Source organism: Festucalex cinctus, chromosome 9, assembly GCF_051991245.1.
Source record: "Festucalex cinctus isolate MCC-2025b chromosome 9, RoL_Fcin_1.0, whole genome shotgun sequence".
Taxonomy (NCBI): domain Eukaryota; kingdom Metazoa; phylum Chordata; class Actinopteri; order Syngnathiformes; family Syngnathidae; genus Festucalex; species Festucalex cinctus.
Genome location: NC_135419.1, coordinates 12,633,334 through 12,657,185, shown reverse-complemented (window position 1 = coordinate 12,657,185; position 23,852 = coordinate 12,633,334). Strand labels below are relative to the sequence as shown.

At 38.5% G+C, this 23,852-nt stretch overlaps 1 protein-coding gene across 7 annotated transcripts in view; it reads left to right on the top strand.

Annotated features, from left to right (window-relative positions):
• The window catches only part of unc5a (unc-5 netrin receptor A), a 197,699-nt gene that overhangs the window by 101,318 nt on the left and 72,529 nt on the right, over positions 1-23,852 (top strand). For all 7 annotated transcript variants that reach the window (XM_077532743.1, XM_077532746.1, XM_077532744.1 and 4 more), the window contains exons 3-4: positions 20,194-20,337; positions 23,047-23,150. In XM_077532743.1, the coding sequence (XP_077388869.1) occupies positions 20,194-20,337; positions 23,047-23,150 (248 nt within the window). The remainder of the gene's footprint in view (positions 1-20,193; positions 20,338-23,046; positions 23,151-23,852) is intronic.

Sequence of the window (23,852 nt, the reverse complement as noted above, 5' to 3'; positions counted from 1 at the left end):
CCTGTTAATTTAATTCACCAGTAAAGCCCTATACCTATGTCTTGAATTTAAAAAATATATATATTTTATATTTCAGTAAAGAGGGGCTCGTTTAATGTGCATGGGACAGTTTTAAGAACCACTGCCCTGGGGTTTATCAGCACCTCGCCTCCATCAATCCTTCTAAATCTCAATGCCGCCGATGACGTGGTCAGCAAATCATCACTTTCTCATTCAAACTCATCGGGTGTCATCGCACCCTTGCGTCTGCAAGGGAGCGAGGATTAATTTGTATAAAAGATGTCTTTTCTGATTGACTCCATCCTGGGCTGTAATGTGATGACATATTTCATTTCTGATCCAAAGGGAAGATAATCTCGGTTTAGCCCAAACAATCTCTGACCTTTCTTTTAATATCTCAGTGCTTAATACGTTAGTCACACCTCCCACCCGCCTCTCTTTCTCACACCCACATGGATGCCGATATTGAATTTCCAGAAGATTCCTTTTGTAAGCTCCGTCTGAAGCCTCGTGGTGATACTCGGTCTGAACCACCCTAATGGTCGTGGAGAGACACAGCAGTGATTAAGCATGATCTTTAATAGCAGGTTGAGGAGCAGTCGTGCTGCAATTTAACCCAAATCTGATAATGAACCGCAGGAAATAAGGCAATCACAGTGAAGAGGGCAATATAGTCCTAAATGAACAAAATGGCCTTTTACCACCTGCTAAGCATCGATCAGTAGCAGAGGGGACTAATTGATAATGCATTATTCGTCGCTGCCTCATAATGGGACTTGTATTTCATCCTGTCCTTGACTGTGGGATGGCACAGGAAGGATTTGGCCATGAATCCCTCAAAACAGATGGGAAGGTGAATTGTTCCCATAACACATCTGCCAATGTGTTCTATTAGGCTTCTCAGACAGGTCAGCTCAGTGCTCAAGCAGTCACTTAAAGTGTGAATGTGTTAGAACTTCTAATTTTGATTGATAGATTCCACACAACAAAGCAATCCTACAGAAATTTAGCAGGAACCAATCCAAGTAACTTGGTGCCATGTGTGCCGGGACTATTTTCTGTGGCTACTGTGCTCATGGCAAAACATCATAGCAATACTCATCTAAAAAAATGCGGCACATGCTCTGCTAAAAATGTTTGGCCACTTACACATTTTGCCAACTTTTCCGAAAAATATAGTCTCAAAATCAAAGAAAAATCCAGAAACGGGGGTAAATGGAGTAAGACAAATAGGTTTGGCGTCAAATAAAATGTATTGATTTTGTTTTATTTCTTCCTCGGAAAGTAAAGTGAGAATGAATTGAAAATCCAACTGCCTCCTGGAACAGCCTGTGAACAACTTGAAAGGGCCACTGTGATTTAAAAATAGTAATAGCAATAGCAAATGCATGTTGTAAAAATATATGTTAGCTATTAACATGTACAAGTTTCATGTTTTTTACACTTAAAAGCTTTCTTTGATTCATCAAGCCAGTATTATCTCACAAACACGACCCAAGTAAATATAAAATGCATACAGGTTACAAAAGAAAATGTTATGTTTAGGGACAAAAAATCCAAACCTATCTGATGAAATTTGTTTGCATTATTTGGATTATTGGGCTCTGTTTCAATGGCCAAAGCCAAGCTAATTACCACCTGACGAAACTGCCCTGGTGCAAAAATAGCACAATATTTTAAAAAATAAATAAAAATAAGATAAAAAATCTACTGTCAACTAATATGGTGGCAGTGTGATGGTCTGGGGCAGCTCTGCTTCTTCAGGACCTGGACAGCTTGTTGTGTGCGATTAATGCAACTATGAATTGTGCAGTCTTCCCAGCAAATCCTGTGGGTGAAAATTTTTGGCCATCAATTTGTGCCCTCAAGCCAAGCGCTCGTGTTTTATGCAGCAGGACAACAGTGCAAAATATAACTAGCAAGTTCACCTCTAACTGGCTCAGATCAATCAAAATCAAGGTTTTGGAGTGGCAAAGTCAAAGTCCACTCATAAATCTGAGATGCTGTGGTGTGACCTTAAACGTAGTTCGTGCTTCAAAACTCTTCAATATGAGTTAAAACAATATTGCGAATAATATAAATAAACACATTTATAAACTGAATTTTGGATTTACTTACAAAAACATGAGATATTAAAATTGATTTAATGAAGATTGAAATGTGGAACATTTATGTGTTATAACTGATAACCAAAGAAATCTGAAAAGAGGAAGTGGGGCAGAAAAGAAAAATGGCACTGTATGTACAATTTATTACTAACCACAAGCAGGCTCTATTCAAAGAACTTCGTACAGTGGAAGCTCCAAAGTAAACATTTTGTTCTGTGCTACTGGTTTAACTATAATTTTCCAATTATCTTAATGATTAGTATTCTATCTTGAGGCAGATTTTTCCAGGAAATGTTGAACTATAACCTGTGGAACGCTTCCACTTTCTCTATTTTTGTTGAGGTTTCATTGTGTCTGGAGTATCTCTCTTTTTGAAGTTTTTCTCTGCATGCAGACATAATGAACTGAACATTAGCTGCAATTAGTGGAACAAAGTGAAAGATTTATAATTACGCTTTGCCAAATAACAACACAGGCGTTGCGTTCTCCCACGCGTGGAGTCTTTGTCCTCCCACCAAAAGTAATCTCGTGTCAGTCCCTTGCTTCTATTCCTCTTGAGCAATTTTGTATTTGTAAGCTTGTATTAAGCTGTCATTTTATGTACCGGTAGTCTTCAGTTAGTTTTCATCAAAAAAATAAAAATAAAAATCTAAGAAAAAAAAATCATATTCACGGAATCATTTGTTTTAAAGTTAAGTTACCGGTAGGGATGTCACTGTTGAATATTTTCAGTCAATTATTCTATCGATTATTCCGTCGATTAATTTAATACAATTTTATTCTACATTAACTCATTCACTCTCAACCATTTTCACTGAAGCAACCCCCTTCTCTCCCAGCTGTTTTACTGGATTTTGACTGATTTTGCAAGACCCACAGAATATTGTGTTCTATTGCTATAAAAACATGGAAACAACCAAAATAAAGATTAGTCTCTTCTTTCTTCAGGAAAAATATATATTTGTATTTGTTTCCGTTTTCTAGCAATTAGCATTAGAATATAGTTTCATCAATATTCATATTCCTGGTAAAAACACTGACAAAAAGAGCTTGTCGCAATATGGCCCTGGCTGATCTCTTATACTTGGCTGCCACCTTCTGGCCGTTTTTTGTAATAACTACCATTGCTTTAACCCACCTCTTCATGTCAGAACCTGAATCAAAGCCTTCTGTATGCTCTTGCATTAAAAAAACAAAAAAACAAAAAAACATTAAAAACGTGTAAACATGTTTTTGGGAGGGAAGGGCAAAATATTTAACAATGTTTTTACAGGTTTTGGGGATTGAATGAGTTAGTGTATTACAAAACCATTTTCCCCCAATTACTGTTTATTAACCAATTATTGTTGTTTATTTTGGTTTTGTTTAGTAATTAAAAAAAAAAAAAAACTTAAAGCGATGAAAAAAAACTTAATCGATGATCAAATGAATTGATTACTTTTCGATTAATCGACTAATATTGACTACCGTAGTCAAAAGTCTGTACTCCAAACATCCTGAAGACGTAGTGGTTTGTGTGCAGAACATGTTCCGTATTTTCCAGTCCTACTGCACTACACTTGTGCTGAGAAAATGGAGGCCAAAGTTGACAATGTGCTTTGATTTGACAATATGTTAGCACCGCGTCAGGAGCCAAAAAAGCGCCGATAAACTGCCTACCTTGTCTCCCGATTATAATTTCGCGCAATTAAGTTACCATTTCCTCTTTTGAACATTCTAACCTTAACGCGACGTCGTCTTTCAAGCTCCATCCGCGTGGCACCCAAATGAAAGATGTGACTGTTAGGCTGACAGCCGTGCACCGAGTGGGGGCTTTGTGATGTCAATCAGCACCTGCTCTGTTCAAATTGGTTTAGTAATAGTGGAGCTGGGGGAGGTGCGTTGAGGCAGCTGACAGCTAAATAGTCCGTGGAGATTTTTGATAGGCAGAGGAACCGAGTTGGCTGACAGTTAATGCTTTGTGTGTTTGGCCCCAAGGAGACTTTTAGAGCATTTGTATTTTACACACTCCCGGAACAAACATCAACTTGCCGGTCGCCTCCTTTTAAACTAGAAGCTGCAGGGTGTCCTGGGTATGGGACAGTGGTGCAGAAGTGAAAAGACTGTTTTATGCAGCAAGCGGAAGAAAAAAGCTTCAGTGTCCTTGTGGAGTGCTCCATGAAAACATAAAAAGGAGCGCAGACGTTTTGCTCCAGAAGTTGTGCTTGAGACAATGCTTTCAACATAGTGATAAAATCGACTCTATAGTTAATTCTATAAATACACATTTTATATGTACTGCGTTGATATAAAATAGTAGCACACGTTCTCAAGTAAATAAAATCCGAGTGTTGCTGGGTTACAGGTTGGATGGAAATGCAATAAAGCTTACTCCTACCTGCTCTTCTGCATTCAGTCTCCTGCAAAGGAGAAAGAAGAAAAAAAGAAAAAGCAAAATACCAAGACAACATATGCATGTGTCTTTTCATCAGAGTGCATGTTCAATGAGGCGTGCAGACAGTGAAAAGGAACAGCAGCGTGCTGGTCTGGGACCCATCAGGAAGCAATCCTGAGGATTTCATGCAATCTGCTTCAATAATTAATCACTTCACAATTCATCTCAGACCATAGATTTGTTTTAGTAAATTGCTTTGTCTTCTGCGCCTTTGCTAAAACCGCAATAAGCTGTCTTTAGGGCTCCATGAATGTACAAACATTTTTTATATTTTATATTACGACATCTGCAGTTCACTCGCTCAGTGGAGTTGCTGTAATGACAAGCGGAATGTTTAATGACAAAAGTGGTTCTGGCTGCTTAGTACAATGTAGTGTAGTGTTGAGTAGTAAATAACAAAAGAAGAACAAAATGTACCCAGTAATTGTTGATTTATTTATTTTTTTTTCATTGACAAAATGAAATATTCATATATTCAATTTCCACAGATACTTAAAGAAAACAAAAACTGACATGGAGTAAGTCCTCCAGTGCTGTAGTTGGCGCTATACTAACACATGAACAAATCATCATCTGCTTCAGAAAGAAAGGTCTTTGTTCACAATTTTGCTGTCATTGCGTTAAATGAAATTTTATATGTCGAAAGTACTAGAGGTAGCGACACTCGACATTGGGGAGTTGTCAGAGTGCATATATGTACTGATATTGGTCTACATCCCTAATATATTGATTATGGTTCAGTTCCTGTTTTGGTCTGCAACGTGTCAGAAAGTAGGGAAGATAATCATTCTTTTTTGATGGAGGACTACAGAACTCTGAAAATATTTACTCTTGAGAGGTTCAAATTCCAGGGATTTGAGTTAAACAGTGACTGTAACCGATTTATCAGTTATCAAAAGTTATAGTCATAATTATTTGATGACTCACTCACTTGTCACTTCCCTGGCTTTTTTTGTGATGGTTGGACCCTGAGATTGTTTTCAAGGCAATTCTCCCGTCACGTGTGTGACATTGTCATCACAATACTGTTCTTCCAGGATACGAGCTTTGGCAATAATTGAGACCTTTTAGGATATTCATTGTGTGTTTTAGGTTAGCTCTGCCTGCTTATAGAACTAGTTTAGGCAAATGTGCTGCGTCACATGTGCAGCATAACGTGTATTCAACCTATGTGGGCATTTGTTTTAATGTTTAATGTTTTAACAAATGGAAAGATCACCTGTAACAAATTGTGTACCGAAAAGCTTTGAATGTGCCATTTTCGGTTGTGCCATATTGGGTCCAAAGTCAACTCAAGTTCAAGTAAACTCCTGACCAATTTCAAGGGTCCACTCTCCTCTTTCAGCGCCTTACCTCAAGTTACAGCGTCAGTTTATTTATAAAATACGCAGCTCTCTGTCTTGCATCTACTTGATAAATAATTTACACAGTTGCATTTGAACAAAGAAATTAATAATTAAAGGCTCATTGCGTGTTCGGTCTGCAGCACTTCATCCCCTTGTGTCATTATAGTTGATTCAGGCGCGAAGCATGTTGACTCCTCTATATGAACACTGGGGCATTAGGTGCTATAAATGGACTATGCGTTGTTGTTTTTTCTCAGGTGTCTTCTTTGTAGACAGTTCAGCTAGAGAACATCTGTCTCAGTTGGTAAAATGCTTACTTTCATTCTGTTAGGCAAATGACGTGTCGCAAGCGAACAATATGACAAAAATGGACGTGTGTTTTTCACAGTACAGTGATGACATGCTGTTTGACCCTCCCACCTGCAAGAAATGGAAATCACACGGAGAACACTGTAGTACATTACGTGCCTTTTTCAATTCAGCATTTTGGTTCAAATTTTAATCGTCATAGTTTGCGAATAAGGTTGTTGCTACTTTTGTCACCTTCAAAGGTGACATTCTTTGATTACTTCTCAAAGAGGGAAGGTTGTTGAGTAGTTGAGTGCGCAACCCTTAAATAATTGCTTTTTGAATATTCACAAAGTCAGAAGGACGATTGGCACTAGTCAGTGTTTTTTAAATTTTTAATGAAAATACAGTTAATCATACTTTGGCTTTTCACCAGAGGATTTTTTCCAAATGGTACCAGGTGTTTAGAAGGATGTGGATTTGACAGCGTCACTAGAGTCAGCTTAATTATAGCGCCTGGTAATAGAAGCTTTCCTGCAGTCTTTTAAAGATTGATGGAGCGATGAATGGAAGGTGGCCCTGTATGTTTGTGTTTGGGACATGTACAGTATGCATGTTTGTTGGGCTTTATCATTATTTTAGCAGTAGCATTTGGAATCCATAAACTGTTTGAATATTATCAGTTTCTGTATGTTGACTGACACTTCCAAATTGTCTCTATTGCTGTTCTTTTTTTTGTTTTTTAATAAAAGTTTCTCAACATGATATCATTTTATATGGCCGCAAGTCTAGCGCAGCAGTGGTTCAAACCAAATAAACAAATAAAATCTTTTTATTGCCTATTAATGGTGCGGCACAAAATAACGATGCAAATAAATTACATTTAAATATCTTGTCTTCAATAAACAAAGTAACATCTAAAAAAAAATAAAAGATTACAAATTTAATTTAGTGCTGCAGCAAAATTAAGATCTTAAATGGTCATTTGGAAATTGAGAATGCACCAAAAACGGAATGCCAGCGCACGCTTGGTGCTCCGCCTGGGGACATGGTGCACCAGTGTGTCGGTCAGTTGGAGATAGAACTGGACCGAGAAGCGAGGGTGGCCTCACGGGGGATATAATTTATATAAACGTTGTCATTAACCATCTGTGTACCGTGTATGATTCTCAAGTTGCTAAGTTGTTTTTTGGAAGTTTGCAGTTTGGTTGTGCTAAGTCTGAGTGCTTTTCTTAAGGAAGTGGTTGTGAAGCTGGGCTAGCAAATTGATTACTGAGCCGGATTGTAGGTTAAATATAAACGGAATAGGGATGTCACGATACCAGAAATTTAGTAGTCGATGCTGATACCATTGAAATTCCATGATTCTCGATGCTATTTCGATACCACGGTAAAAATAGAAAATAAGGAATAAATCCCATGCACTTCAACATACACTCCTTTATGAGAAGTGAACAGAACAATTGGCATGTAGTTTTAAAGCATTAAAATAAAATACTGTGCATTTAAATTATTAAATAATAGATTAAACAATAGAATAAAATAAAATGTACAGCAGGCTAGCTTTAAGTATTAAACACTAAAATAAAATAAAAATGCATCACACACAGTGCATGTAGAATTAAAAAATAAATAAAAAATATACTGTTTTTGTTTTTTTTTAACAACTAGTTGCATCACGTAGCCTTCTTCAAGTATTAAACAGTAAAATAAAATATGAGGGATTAAATGTATTGATGCCGTTTATTTAAACAAAAATGTACCGTAATTTGGAAAATTTTGAGAACAAAATGCACGTGAACATCTGGAGACTAACCCGGTTCGGAGTTTCATAATTTTGTTTGGTATACTTTTTCTGAGATCATTCATAATTCATATTTTACTGAAGGTCTTGACACTCTAAGTAGATGTTCGAGTGAGAAGGTTTTATAAGAATATCATGCCAAAAAAAACAAAAAAAAACCAACAGTTTGGGCTCCAGGGCGCTTCAGACAAGCAAGCTTTTTAGCTGATGCAACCTACTGTTGTGATCATTGTTCGAATTAAAAAAGTTGAAAAGCCACTTTTGTAGGTACCTTATTCATAAAAGTGCAGTAAAATTCTGAGAAGATATTTTTATGTGGAAAGGCCTCTCTGCTGTTGATTGAATCATGATTTATGTTGTTCCTAACATCATTTGGTCATATTCCTGAAAAAGCATTCCACCTTTGTGCACCGCCGGTCCAAAGGCCCAAGAGAATCCAACCAACAGTGAGGAGGCAGGGGGAAAAAAATCCTAATGCAATTTGTATGGCGCAGAGCACTCTGCAGCCAGATGGGAGTCCGGTTGACTTAGCTCAAGCCGTCTTTCTTATTTACTTCAGAGCCCAGTGCCATGTCAGACACGGAGGGAAAAAAAACATGTTGGACAGAGCAAATTATCATTCTTTCAGATATCCTACTCAGCCAAATGAAATAGAAGCTGAGGCAAATCGCTCTGGGCCTTTACCTCGAACGTGTTTTCATTGGAGGTAGGACAAGGTGTGTTTAGGAGATAACGGAGTGAGTCCCGGTCACTGGCAAGCTGAAGACAGTTGCCGGGCTTTCTGGCATTGCCAATCATCACTCGGGATATTGGATGAGAGTCATGACAACGAAGGCTCTTTGCTAAGTGCAGTGTGGAGAATTACAGCACTCACGCCGTGGGTTTATTCTTCAAGAAAAAGGTTAAAGGAACTATTTTGGGAGAAAAGTAAAAAGAGAAAAAAAAATGTTGCTTTGATCTAATGTCAGTTTGATGTAGGGCGACAACTTGAAAAGGTAAAGTTGCATTAAATAAGCAAGGCAAGCCTTTTGAGTTGTCATGGCAACTTGGGGTCTGTCACACACGAGTATTCAAAGATGAGCAGACGTATTTATGTGGTTGGCCAAGACTTCTGATCGTGTTTCTGGACGGCTCAGAAGTCATTAATGGACTACTTGATGCTCATGAGGTCCCAACTCAAATCATTTTAGTGAAACGAACAAATAAGATGTTACTTGTTAACAGAATTTGTGTTAAAAAGTCTTATATACTGTATATACTGCGTGTTTGTGTAAAAATGTTAAACTAATATGAACATGGCTGCATATTTCATAATGAGTCATAAACTTGAGTTATAATTAAAAAAGCTGTACTGTTAAAAAAAAAAAAAGAAAAAAGTTTGATATTGATTTGTGTTGAGGCCATTTTTCTGCCACGAGATGGCATAATTGCATTTGTAAGACATTGGTGACAGCTCAGTGCATTTTTATTTTCATATTAAGAACTGCCTAATCTTTAACATGAAGTAACATTTTTAAAATTGTAAAATACAACTTCATCCCAGTCTCCACAAATATATGTATTATTATTCAATTTATTATATATCTTGGGGGACTGGCAATAAATGAACTTTAAATCAACTCAAAATTAACACACTAATTTTTACACCCCTAATATATGGGTGCATGTATGAATATGGTTTGTGAATAGACAATAATAGATTGCAAATTATTTGTACTGCAGCATTAACTCATTCACTGCCAGTCATTATAGAAAATTTTTACATTTCCAATACTCACGTGATATTACATTCAATAATTATATATAAACCGAATCTACCAAATAACAGAATAGACTCCCTACTTTTTGTCCCGTCCCGTTCTTTTATAATTGACAGCAGAAAAATGTAGGTTTGCCAAAATACAGCCATTTCTCCCATGGACTCTGAAACTGTGTTTATTTCCTATAAAATGGGGCAATGATGTCATCTACCGGTGGTTGGGCATCAGTAAAGTTGTTTCCAAGTTTGATATTTACAGTGGAGCATGCTCAGATTCGCCCCCATTTAGCACCGCTCTAAAAAATACAATTGACAAGTATACTTGTCAAAGGCAGTGAATGAGTTTTAATGAGCTCCTCCATGTACAAAATGCAATAGAATTTTAGGTTCTTAAAACACTCTTAAGACAGCAATGTACATTGTTTAATTAGACAGTGCTTCTTCTATCCAGGCTGTGATATTGCTTGGTCCCTAAATATAGAAACTTAGCCATGATGTGAGCATTCTGTGACACACACAAAAAAAAAACTACTCTGAACATTGAGCAACAATTCATTAGCACGTTGCCAAGCTGAGAACGTTTGTGCTATTCCACTCCAGTTTGTCAGTCATTGTATTCTGCATTGTTGTTACATCCCGTGTTTTGTGTTTTGAACAAATACTGTATGGAAGCGGAAGTTCTCACTTGAGCTCAACTGCTTGCAATTGGCTTCATTCAAACTTGCCTACTTGCAGCTCCCAGTTCTTTGACAATAGAGTTTGAAGCGAGCGATTCACTCTCATCAAGCTTATCAGAATCTCCTTGGAGTGGCATTGGACTGAACCCAGACAGACTGATTGGACCACTACCTGCTCTCCTGTTTGTCAGCCATGAATAATCTGTAATGACATTCGGGGTATCGGCAGGGGCCTTGCGACGTGCGCTCATTGTGGAAAATGGACAGCTCAATCAAAAGAAGCTCTTGAAAAGCCGGTTCTAACTGGAGGCAGCGCCTTGACCCAGAATCCTGTCCCACTGACTTGTCACAACCCCACCAACATCCCAGAATGGGAGCGCCTTTTTGCCTCCCCCTTTCTGTTCAGCCCCTCTTGCAGTTTAATCAAAGCAATGCGTCACTCAGAAGGCCACATCATACTGGACTTTTGAAAGGGCAGACACTTTTGGCACCACCTACCAACCCATCATCTTCACAATGTCATTGAAGTTTGAAGACCTAATAAGATTATGGTAATGGCCTTGGCCTGTGGAATGGCACTGATTGTACTCATGAACAATATTGTACTGGTTGTTGTGTACTGTAGACTACAGTGGGTCCTTGGATGGTCATTTGACATTTCCAGGTTACTAACAGCGCAGCTTAAGAATGGGTTGGCACGCTAGGTTATTGGCATTGCAGTAATGATGTTTTTTCATTTGATTCTTTTATATTTATGGCCATAAGTGTTTTTCATACAAATATGGACTTCTATGTTCGTGATAAACTCTGCAGTTTCTGACTAACGTACAAAGTTATGTATGTTGTCAAAAACCGACCATCTCCTGTATTAAGTAGGGGTGTGCATCCTTTCACAAAAGACCATTCAATACGGTTTTCCATACGTGGGGTGCGAAATGTTTCAAGGACGATTCGATTTGAAAGCGGAAAGATTCGATTCGATATGGTATCGCTCAGGTCCACAGGGTATGATGCAATTTATTTTTTTTTGTCATTTTACAAGCATTTGAATGAACTTGACAGTACTGTAAATGAGCCATTTCATTCTAAGATATATTTCTCCAATATGTATCTCGATGTATTTCAAAGTGGAACAAATCAATTTGCTTCAATTCGATATACTCACATCTTTCAATAAAATAAAATAAATAAATAAATCCGGTTCAAACTGGCTCTTGTTCCACCCCTGTCAATAAGTATTGTGGGCACACCAAGGTTTGTTGTAATTAATGAATTAATTTATTAAATTAAAATTGAAAAAAGTGGAGAGAGAAAAAAGCAAAGAAAAAATGCTTTTAAAAAAGGAAACTAACATACTACATTTTATATTTATAAAATTAACTATAACTATGATAATAGCGAAAATGTCCTGTTTTCATCTTTGTTAATTAATATTATACTTGTGCTTAATGGGGTCTTTTTAAGTTTGGGTTTTGTATTTCATCAGTTCAGGAGAAGGAATTTCTCATGTACATGTAGTTACCTTTTTTCTTTTTCTTTTTTTTTTTTAAATCTTGCACTAGTGTAATACTCCACGTAAATAAATACTACACTAAAACAAATTATTCTTCAAAAAAATAAAAACTAACAAACTTGCTCTAAAAGTAGCGGTAATGTAACTGAATTAAAAACAAAAAAGTCAAAGCAAGAAACCTACAGGAATATTTTTCTTTATAATTTAAAATAACTTACCTTAACTAGAATACTGTGCCACATTGTGACCGAAGGTAGAATCCTGGTCGGTTGTTGTGCCTTTTTGTGCTGTAAATAGTAAATCCTTTTTTTTTTTGGCAGATGCCACATGCTAAACTAGCATAACGTCACACACTAGTTGTCATGACTTCTACTACTCCTTCCTACTCCATTTCTTTTTCTCCAATTTTGCCAATTGGCAAATACTTTTGGTATATTACCACCACTGTATTAGCATTTGGGGTCCGGGTCCAAGCGGTATTGTTGTTGGACTCAATTTTTGTTAAAAAAAATAAATAAAAAAAATCTCTGACGTGACCTCTAGTTGGAAAAATCCGGTAATTATTATTATTATTTTCACATGATACTTTCACTTTAATATTACATTTTTTATTCAATTTAGACCTAATACTACTTCACAGTATACCCTTAGGTTCAAGGAAAAGTGCCCCCCTTTGATTTCTTTCTTTTTTTTCTTTTTTTTCCCCAGCCAATCTCCAAAGTGGTTCTATCTGGCTTTGGGTCTGGATCCATTTCATGTTAGAAAGGTAGTAATTGGTCTGAAGAGGGCTGTTTTTGTTGCACTCTTGAAAAGAAGAAGCAAGCACCCGGTGCTCGGGTTGATATTGATGCCATCCTATACAAAGAGGAAGCGCAGTAGGAAATGAAACACTTGGAACATGCTTTCGACTGGTGGCTAGGATGCGCCGACGATCCCTTAAAAGCTCCGTCTGCAACGTCCCCTCTCAGCCATTGTGTACGCTTTCTCTTGAAATGGTGCATTGGCCTGACGTAAAGTCACCCAAGCCTAATCCCCTTATATCTCCTGATGAATCCCAGCCACACACAGCAGGCCTGCCACCTAATTGAATTTCCTTGTGTTCACATTGAACACACACCCAGGACCTGTAAGTTCCAGTCTGTGCCTTTGATAAGCAAATGACCCCTATGGAATTGAGGTCAGCGCCTGCGAAAACAAGAGTGTGGGAAGGAAAGCTAAAAATTCCGCACTCGGCCGCGCTCGCAATCGACTCGCCAAAGATTGAGTCCGGTGAGGTTTTTGTTGAGCTCCTCTCGTCTTAAGGAGAGATTACCCACAGACAAATATTTCTTGTTTGGTGTTTCTGTGTGCACGTTCTCCAGCGAAGCGTGAGCGAGTAATCATAGGAGAAGAAATCGTATGCCGCTGCCAACTTGCCAGTGGATCAACAACAAAGTTGTATTGTACTCTTTTGACTGACGACAGCGCAACATGTAAGGTCGGTGAATTGGCAAAGCCATCTTAAATCTCCTCCAGTCCCTTTTTATTCCTCCTCCTTAATTTGCTGAAACTCTGCTGACTCTTGAGCCCTCTCAAGTCTGCCGCCAGGATGGAGCTTTTTGATGGCTCCTTTTTAGATTATTGATTACAAGACATTTTTTTTTCCATCTGAAAGTGCCCACAGCCTCATTTTCTGAGTGCCTCTCGAGTATTTATTGTTGCCTGGTTACGAAATCCATTTTCTTGCCCTTCCGTATTTCCTCCTCGCAAATTCACAAATCAAGGAAGGGCCGGAAAAGCGACGGTGACAAGGCGCTCAGCAGACAGAAATGGCAACATCCCTCTCCGCGCGCACCTCCGGTCGCAGCGGGTTTCGCAGATGACGGGTTTCTCCTCCGCCGCTGACAGCGCTGATATCCGAAGGCCCTTCCTGTTTTTGACTTTGATTGCTTGTTGAAAGAGAAGTGACATTGATGAATGTGCCGCTGCTCCCAAAGTTGAACGGGAAGTTGAACTCCCAAATGAGTGCCCTGTGAGTGGAGCAGGAGGAGGGAGGGTGCAAGAAAAAAAAAAAAACTGCCGCTGAGATTTACCACTGCCAGTGCTGAATTTTTGCATATGTGATGTGTTTGGATAATACATGCTGTCAAATGGACGGGAGAATCAAATCAAAAGCTGCACACGTTTTACTTTGGAGTTAAAAGCTTCCCTTGCAAACTCGACAACTTACAATTTTGTGCTTTGATGTCATGTCCATATATTTGGACTCTTTATTTTTTCATAGCCATTTGTTAGTTAGCAAACTTAAAATGCCACCCAAAACTTTGAAGAGGATTGTGGCCTGAGCCAAAGAAATTAGATTTTGGTACAAATTAACATTAATATGAAATATTGTTTGAAATTTAAAAAAAAATAAGTCTTGACCAGATAGTAGGATATTAAGAGGAACTATTTCTGTCCCTATCTCATGCCTCTTATTTTATTTTACATTATTTACAACACACTGTGCCCTGACAAGAAAAGGTTATGAGTGACTGTAGTGTACTGTGTTGTCAATCATTTTCCGTACGTGCACACTTGTTAATTTTTTTTTTATTGAACCTTTATTTAACCAGGTAGTTGAGTCGAGAGCCATTTCTCATTTACAATGACGCCCTGGCCAAGAGGCAGTTACATAAAAGTGATAAGAGCAAAACAATAAAACCAACATCATGTCACACGCCATCCCACCGCCTCGCGTCAAAGGACACCCGGCAGCCTCGGTTTCCTTGGCCGCATTATTTGGCTCTGGACGCAAGTTAAATTGCCATCACAAACTGCTGCCACACACGTCATCCTGAAATCATGTTCAATTGATAATTAAGGATGGTTTAATAAAAACAAATTACGGTATTTACGCTCACATTGTATAGAATGTGGCACCTGTTCCAAGCATTAGCAGCTAGCCGCTAAGTAGGTGCCCTTTATAGTGTTATGTTCTGGATTTGCAGACACAAATAAGAGTTTTAACACTTTATTCGCATAACATCAAAAGGCGTGGAACTAACTTGGCTTGACCAGAAACAACGAGAAGGCATCAAGGAAAAGAGGAGCAGGTGGCCAGCAGAGGAATAAATCGACAAAAAACGCACCTTTTTTCAGACAGCTTATAATAGACAATGAATCGATCTGATTGGTTGTGGCTAGACATGTGTGTAACAGGACTGACGTGGAATTATCTGATTGGCTGTTGACTCGATAGAGATTAAAGATTCCTTACATCACATAGGTATTGACATCACATAGCGTATTACCAGTTGAAGCTAGATGCTGTTTACATCAGTTCAAAACAGACACTTGACCTCAGTTCAAAACAGACACTCTTGACACTGTTCGGGTCATGACCATGACTCGAACATAACCCTGACCCCAAATAACACACAGGCAAAACACGATCATGACATATAGGCTGGCATGTTCCGTCAGACTTCTTTTTAAAGACAGTTTAATAGGCAAATATGACTCTTCACACATTAATGTTGACAGCCTGACACAGTTGCATTTCCTATTGGTCCATTTTCAACGAACCAAGCTTACTCAAATGTACTGTTTTAGCCAGGAAACTTGCTACTGTGGTTCTGACGTCACTTGGTCTCATAGACCAAAATTGTACTTCCTAATGTCTCGAAGAAATACAGTTTGGGACTACGCATAGTTAAAATTTTACTGAATTATTTAATAGAATTTTCCTTTAGTAGGCTATGTCTGAATACCAAAACCATATTTGATCAGTACAGTTTTACAAATCTCCAATATGAATAAGCCATGCTACCAATGTAGCAACTGTGGCTAAGATCATGTTGTTTACTGTCCACGTTGGGACAATGGACAACTTGTATTTGCTATTGAGGGCTGTGGTTTTGGTCAAAGGCTCGGGGAAGGGGAGGAGCTAAATGAGGCTACATTCACATCTTGCTAGCAGTTTGAGAACTGCAAATTGCTTTTACATCATTTCAAAACCCCTTATCTCAAACTATACAGAGGTGTCAGAATGCGCTATAGAGGAAGTTGCTGTTGTGCATGTGACGACTTGTTGGCCATACCATGTTTTTTTTGTTTTTTTTTAAAGAAATTGAAAAAGAAATATGCAGAAATTGTTTATCTAATTTTAATCACTTGGCATTTAAAAAAATAAAATCTAAGTATTAGCTTGTTTGTCAGCTCCCTATGAATTATTGTCGACTTTCGTTATTCATGAAAGACGGTATTTTAATTGATATATAACACTTCTTTCACATTTTTTTCTAGTTTTGCAGAAGTTTTAATTACTAGCTAATTTATAAAGGCAGCTCAAAGCAGAGGTTGCGGGAAACGTCACATTTTTCATCCTCACTTAACAGGAATGTCAAGTGATTTTGAAATTGCAGTACGTGTAAATTCCTGCTTACATGCTCTAATTTTATGACACCTAGAGGTCATTTAGCACTTTGAAATACCATAGAATATATTGATATAACCAAGTCATAAGCGAGTGAGTGTCGATATTAACTGCTACGACCATGTATTCCTATTTTACTCACTGACGTCGTGATTATTTTGTGGTATGCCTTAATTGGGGAGAAATTGGACGGATTGGCTCACAGCAGTGTTTCTTGAAGGTGTCAGACACAGCGAGCATGAGGTAATTATGGAGACGGGAAAAGATAAGGAAACAGAACGCAATTACACTGGCAAGCGGAGCTTCAAATTGCTCCTCTTAGAATTTCTCACCTCAGGTTGCTATTGTTCACGCATTGTATCTCCATTCTGATCTTTTATTCCTTTCACCCTCCAGCTCAAAGACAAGGAGAAGTTTGCATTAATCAGATACATTTCTCCATCCTTGCTAGGCACTGAATATGGGCTGTTAGTGAGCACCTAATATACTGTATGTCTTCTGATATATGGCAAATGATATGCATATACAGTGTAAAGTGCTCGACGCTCAGTCTGACTCATAGCCATTGCATTTTTTAATGCCGTGCTGTATTTCATCTCTGCAGCTTTACTGCATAGTGTGAATTTGTATTTCACTTTACACGCAGCTTTGATGGGAAAGGGTCGGATGGATTGTAGTAGTTTTTATTTTTATTTTTGCTATGCACTGTTGTTTCCTATCAGTGTAGCTAGTTTTTCAGTCTTCTTCAATGAAGGTTTTTGATTTTTAATTTATCTTTGGTAGTGGGAAGGGGTAGGATCTAATAAGTTTGACTGCCTGCTACTTTTTGGACTAGCAGTACATTTGGGATAATTGTAATTTTTATTTATTTTTTTACTTTTTTACTACACTCATTTGAAATAAACGTCAATCAATCAATGAAGAGTTGTTTTGCTTTTGCTTCAACCATAACAAGGTGTGTTTTCTGAGTTTTGTCATGAGACATCCACAAGCTGAGCCGTGATTGGTCGTTACCTGAGCAACTGCGATGACATTTTCAGTTAACAGCAAGTGGCAAAATGGCCATGTTTAAATAAAAAGCACTTTTATATCATCACAACCTGATAAATTTAAAACTCCTTTACAGTCACATTTCCATAAATAGCTAACAAAAGATTTACCTGGTTGTTTAATTTTACTCTTGGTGGGTGGCCAGGCACTGCAGAGACTCAACTATTTGTATACAAGCAATTAAATGTGTTTTTATGTCTCAATTTAACTGTGCTTCTTACACTTTAATGAAAATTAAACGTGTTAAAAGGTTACTTAAATATTGATGTAACGTTAATAAAAGTTTTGTATTTGTAGTTTACGGTTATTGCTATTATTTCCTATCAGGAAAAGCCTCAATGTCCTGGAACCAATTACATTTGACCTTAGAGGTTCCACTGTAATTTAAGCCTACAGTATGTTTTGTGACTCATGAAATTTACCAATAGATATTTATCATTCATTTCATTTGACAGTTAAAGGTGGGAAAGAGCAATGTTAGTGTAGTTCTGATTTGGAAAGTAGTTCTGCTTCTACTCAATTTGACAAATCCTCAGTGTCAATTTTGTGTCATGACTAGGGTCATGCAAGGGTAATTGCTTAGTACTGTCTTGACTAGGGTCATGTCAGAGTTGTGTTTAGTACTGTCATGACTAGGGTCATGCAATGGTTATGTTGACGGTCATGACGAGGGTCATGCAAGGGTTATGCTTAGTACTGTCTTGACTAGGGTCATGCAAGGGTTATGTTTACGGTCATGACTAGGGTCATGCATGGGTTATGCTTACTGTTATGATTAGGGTTATGCAAGGGTTATGCTTACTGTCATGACCGTGTGGTCAAGGGTCTGTTCTGAACTGATGTCAAGTGTCTGTTTGGAACTGATGAAACTAGCATCGAGTTTCAACAGGTAAGATGCTATGTGATGTCAGAAGCTATGTGATGTCAGGAATCTTTAATCTCTTTATCTGGTCAACAGCCAATCAGATAATTCCATGTCAGTCCTGTTACTCACATGTCTAGCCACAACCAGTCAGATCGATTCGCTGTCTATATAAGCCTGTCTGAGAAGTGTGTGTTTTGTCGGATTATTACTTCTGTTACCGCTGTCTCCCTGTGCACCGCCACAGCCCAAGTTAGCTTTGCGTCTCTTGATGTTATGTGAATAAAGTGTTAAAATCTTATTTGTGTGATCCAACCCCAGGATATAACATTTTGTTAAGGTTTTTTTTTTTTTTTAATTGTCAGTCAGTGAGCCACATATGAGAAGCAATCAAAAAGTATTGAGCTCAGTTTAATTTAACCTTCTCATCATTGCCTTTTTTTCTTAAATATTCACCATTTAAAAGTTTAAACACTTTTTTTGAAGGTTTATTGAATTGTTGGATGCCTGTCAGAAGACCGATACCCTAACCCTAACCCTCCATTTGTTTGAGGAAAAAAACAATTTTTCAGAATATCTCAAAGCCGTGCAAGTACAGTACTTCACATAATTACAATATAGGTTTGATGGTCTGATAGGTGCCACTTAGACAAGCTCCCACCAACTTGTGTCTGAAGCTGAAAACGATCACAGCAAGACGGCTCAAGTGTCACAAAGTGCTTTTATGCAAATTGCCATTGAAGAGCGACACTCCATCGACACTTAAATATACAGCAGGTGTATATGCCCCGCTTCACCGGTCTGGCAGATGTGTTCCTCCGGGGCTCCCCGCAATGTTTTGCGTTCATAGGAAAGGTTCAACACCTCTCTGGAGAAGACCCCAGAGAGAAAAAATCAGATGGGGTGAGCGGGAAAGTAAAGGAAAAACGGGTATGTCATTGTCTCGTCATCAATTGGTGAGAAACGAGGACGTGTCGTAAGACTCAAGACTCAAGTTGAAGAAAAAAAAAAGACTGGATTGGATTATCAATACAAGGTTAAAAGAAAATGAAAGCTTGTCTCCCAAATATGAACTCAGCACTCTTGACAAGACGAAATTGTATTACCTGTCGCAATCTTGTTTTGTGTCCACAATGATTGTCTTATAGCAATAAAGCTACTTTTGGATTGTATTACTGAGATGTAATTACCTGGCTTTGTAACTTTAGAGGAGCTGGCTGGAGAGGCTGACTAGTTGGTTTTTTTTTCTCATTTCTGTATTCCATCCCCAAAGTTGCGGTTTTATCCGATTTTCAAATGACACCAGTGAGGCCTGCAGGCTCTTCTCATTTTCCTCAGTTAACAAGCACTCTGTTTGTATAATATTGGAGTTTTCTGCACTGATTTCTAAATGGTGTGGTTAGATTTGCGGAAAAGGTGCAAAATGCACATGAAGGCATGCTTAGTTTACATGTTGGGTTAAAAAAAAAAAAAAGTGATTTCTAGGGGTGTCATCCGATTAAAATTTTGGAAATCGCATTACTTCAATAGTTAACTCACGAATAATCACACATTTTATCTGTTCTAAATGTGCAATAAAATGTACAATTAAATACTTTCCCCAAGTTTGCATACTCTTGTTAACATAAAAGTGGGGGAAAAAAATTAAAGTAATAGAAATATGACATTGATACAGTAATGTCATAATAATTCATAAATTTAGTTAAATATAAAAGATGTACTGTACAGTAAAAAATGAGTGTGATATTGATTTATATTGGTCATTTTTCTACTACTAGATGGCATAATTGTATTTGTAAGACATTGGTGACAGCTTGGTACATTTTTTTTTTCATATTAAGAGCTATCTAATCTTAACATGAGGTAACTTTTATGAATTATTAATTATTATGAACGCACTAATTTTGACACCCCAATGGTTTCATTGGTATGTTTATGTTTCTTTTTGCTTTGCAGCTCTGCCAGTCATGGAGGTGACAATCGAAATCACCAGGCAGCAGGTGGAGAAGATCTTCGGCCTGGATGAGTACTGGTGTCAGTGTGTCGCGTGGAGCACCACGGGAACCCAGAAAAGCCAGAAAGCGTACATCAGGATTGCTTGTGAGTGCACTTGAAGTTATGACAGTCCAAATCGAACTCAATCTGTTCTGTGAATGCTGGTTGACTTCCAAGTTGGTCGAATATCAATACACTTGCCCGTTGGAAATAATGTCAAATGCCGTGAAATTTTGTAAATAAATAATAAATCACTGGTTTGTAGCACATTTTATTTGCGACATAACTCAGTTATACACGGGCACATTTTACGGTAATATATGTGAATTAATTTGCTCCAAAATATGCATAACAAAGCTAAAATCATATTAAAATACTCATCATTGGAAGACGTGTAAGAGAATAAGCAAAAGCACATCCTAAGCTTAGTGTCGTTTTAATATAATAATGATTAACACAAACAATATTGTTGTTAGTGAAATGAAATACACGTTTTTAGCCCTGTAAAAAAATAATGTGTTTGTTGACAAGCTTCTGTGGGCATTTAATGCTGGTCATTAACCATTATGATTTCAGCTGCTGGCTTTTCAGTTAGCCTCTGCTTGGCAAATTTGTAATTGCTGTTCAACAAATTGTGTTGTACTATTTTCCTTTTTGTCATCATTGGGACCCTTCTGTGGCAGCATCCAAAAAGCACAAAAAAACAATGTGGACAATATTTGCTGATGTTTTGCATGACATCACGGTTCTCGTTTGACCTTTGTGTTTGAATTTTGGCACAGATTATCCCCGAAATCTTTGGCTCAACTCCAAATTGTATAACTTTTAGGGCGTTTGACTTTGGAGGTTCCACTGTACCATGATATTATGCATGAAAATCTGCAGAAGAGGACACTGCATATAACTTAATGGGATGGAATAAGACCGTAATAATCTCCATTTTGTTATTAGTGACCTTTATCTCCTCACGTTTCTTCTTGCGGTGATTCTTCCACCTTGCAGGGAGAGATGTTTTAAAAAGTGGCACACTAAATTTGAGTATTCATGATCATATTTTTCACGAGATAGACTGTATCAGCGATGATCCAGATGAAAGTAGCTGAGTAAAAAACGGATTTTAAATTTATTACAATGTAGCATCCATAAATCTGTCTGGGGAACACGGGCGCATCCTCTGCTGCAGCCTCAAAGCTTTATTAGAGGGAGCCCTTTTCCGTTGGAGTATTTTGAAGCATTCTGTCTGTTAATTGCCACATAAATATGTATTATTGGAGACAACAGCGTCACCTCATCGCAAAGGGCCTTCAGAAGAAAGGATTCATTATCCAACCATGTTCGAGGGTTCAGGCAGGTTTTTTTTCTCCTTAATATTGTGTTGGAATATGTGGTAAATTTTTCAAGGTCCTCTTCTCATGAATTTTGATATAAACAATAACTTAATATGCATTATAATAAATATCAAATTTATTATACAGAGATATTTTGGTTATGCTAAAATAAGGCAAATGAGCCATGAATTAATATGAAAGATTATTTATCTACTTCAATTAGAGTTGCTCACTTACTAAAACACTTTAACGTGCAGTCTTAAGTGTTCACTATGACAATTTGGCAAAATTCTACCAAACAAGTGTGACATAAACATAAGTCAGATTTTAACAATAATGCAAACAAATGTGTGGTTTTGTCACTTAAATTTTTCATGTTTCATGAAACAATGATGTGTAAATATGGACTGTGTTTAAAGGTGAAGTCAAGCAGCAAAATCCACCTGTTTTTAACCTTCTTTGGTGGTGGCCATTTTGTCTTGCACTGCCATTTTCTGTCCAGTAAAAATGACATCACAGTGTCTTCTATTAGCTCAGGTAATGACCAATCATTTTATCCCCCCCCCCCCCCCCCCTTTGCGATTTGAAAATTGCCTTTGACTACATTGCGATGTAGTTCAACTTAAGTGTTCAGCCATAACGATTACGTAAGTCGATGACACATCCGCAAAAGCTCTGTGTTCATTTCGCCTATGTCTCTTATATCTCGCGTCTTGTGTGCGTGCTTCATTTCATTTGCCAAAACACTCCATCTTAACGCCCCTCAGAGGACATTCTCTCCCATTAGTTAAAAGCAATTCACCAGCCGCTCGCAACCGCGCCCTCTGCCCCTCGCGACACGGCAACACATCGATTCACTCTGAGTGCAAACCCGGGGCGGACGCGTCAAATTAGTGCCAAGCTGCTAGCTATCAGTGGCCTGTCTGGCTCATCGCATGCAAGTAATTCCCGCCCTTAAAAGAACGAGCGATGCCAGTTATACCTGTGTAACGCTCAGCGTGACTCCTGGGCAAATATATAGCAACGGTGAGTGCAACGGTGGAAGCATTCAATGAGATGAAATGCGAAGCCTCATGCAGTCAGCCAAGCTTGCAGGAGCTCTTGTCCAGGTGCCTCGGGGCTTTGTTTTCGTGTGGCTGCTCCAAGCCCTCTTACAGATGGAAGCTGCAGGCAGGCAGGCAAGCAGGCGGCTGCCGGAGAGAGTGGGTGGTGCGCGAGGGAGGAAAGGAGTGAGCGGTAATGCAATTGCTTTTGCTTGATGCCGGGCCCCTCTGGCAGAGAGACAAGCATCTCTGAAGCAGCCAGGCAGGCTGTAATAAGCAACATGGTTGGTGCCACCAATCCCTGCGTGGCTTCGGGGGGCCAACTGGAGTGCGACGCGCCGGCGAACATTTCGAGATTTAGCTTGGCGGAGCTTTCATTTACACTCCACGTGCAGTTACAAATAGTCTAATTGGTTTGCCGTTCTGTGCGTTTCTCTCCTCAGACTTGAGAAAGAACTTTGAGGAGGAGCCTCAGGCGAAAGAGGTGGCATTGGACCAGGAGGTGTCACTGCGCTGCCATCCCCCCGAGGGAGTGCCACAACCCGAGGTGAGAATATATGGAAGATATTTATAGGACCCGCGTCTCGCATCCATTTACCCTTTCGTCACCAGGAGGACAAAGGGCAAATGGAGGCTCGGCGATCATCTCTCCGGCTTTCACCGGGGAACTGACAGCCCATATGGATAAATTACTCCTCTAATTACCCCCTTTTATTGATTTATTATCTCTCCCACGTCTCTAAGTCACCATATATCACATGGGCTCGTCATATCACCCAGGATAAAAAGGGAGGCTTCACTCGGCGCTTGGCATCTCTAAAGGCTCATCTATAATTAATAGCGTGGTTTGCCTCACTTTTTTAGCCTTTCTCTTTGCTAGCACTCGTCTGTTCAGGTCTGTCACGTTGTCCAGCAATTCTAGTCGTGTGTCGGGGTTTAGCTGACCTTCCAGCTTCCAGATTCTGTACATTGCTGTCGTTTACCGTTTAACCAGTGAGTCCGGAATCAACTCGAATGGTTTACTAATTGTACCGTTACAGAAAAACACAACATATCCCAAAAAAATGACAAAACCAGCTTGGCCATAATGATAAATAGAGTGCACTTACATAGCATTTTATCTACATCATATGTTGTCCAAAGCGCAAGCTTCATATTCACTTGTTTGAAAACATAAGTGCACCAAGGCTGTATTGCGTCACCACGCTAACGCAGCTGTGTCAACCGTCAGAAAGATTTTTCTTTTTAG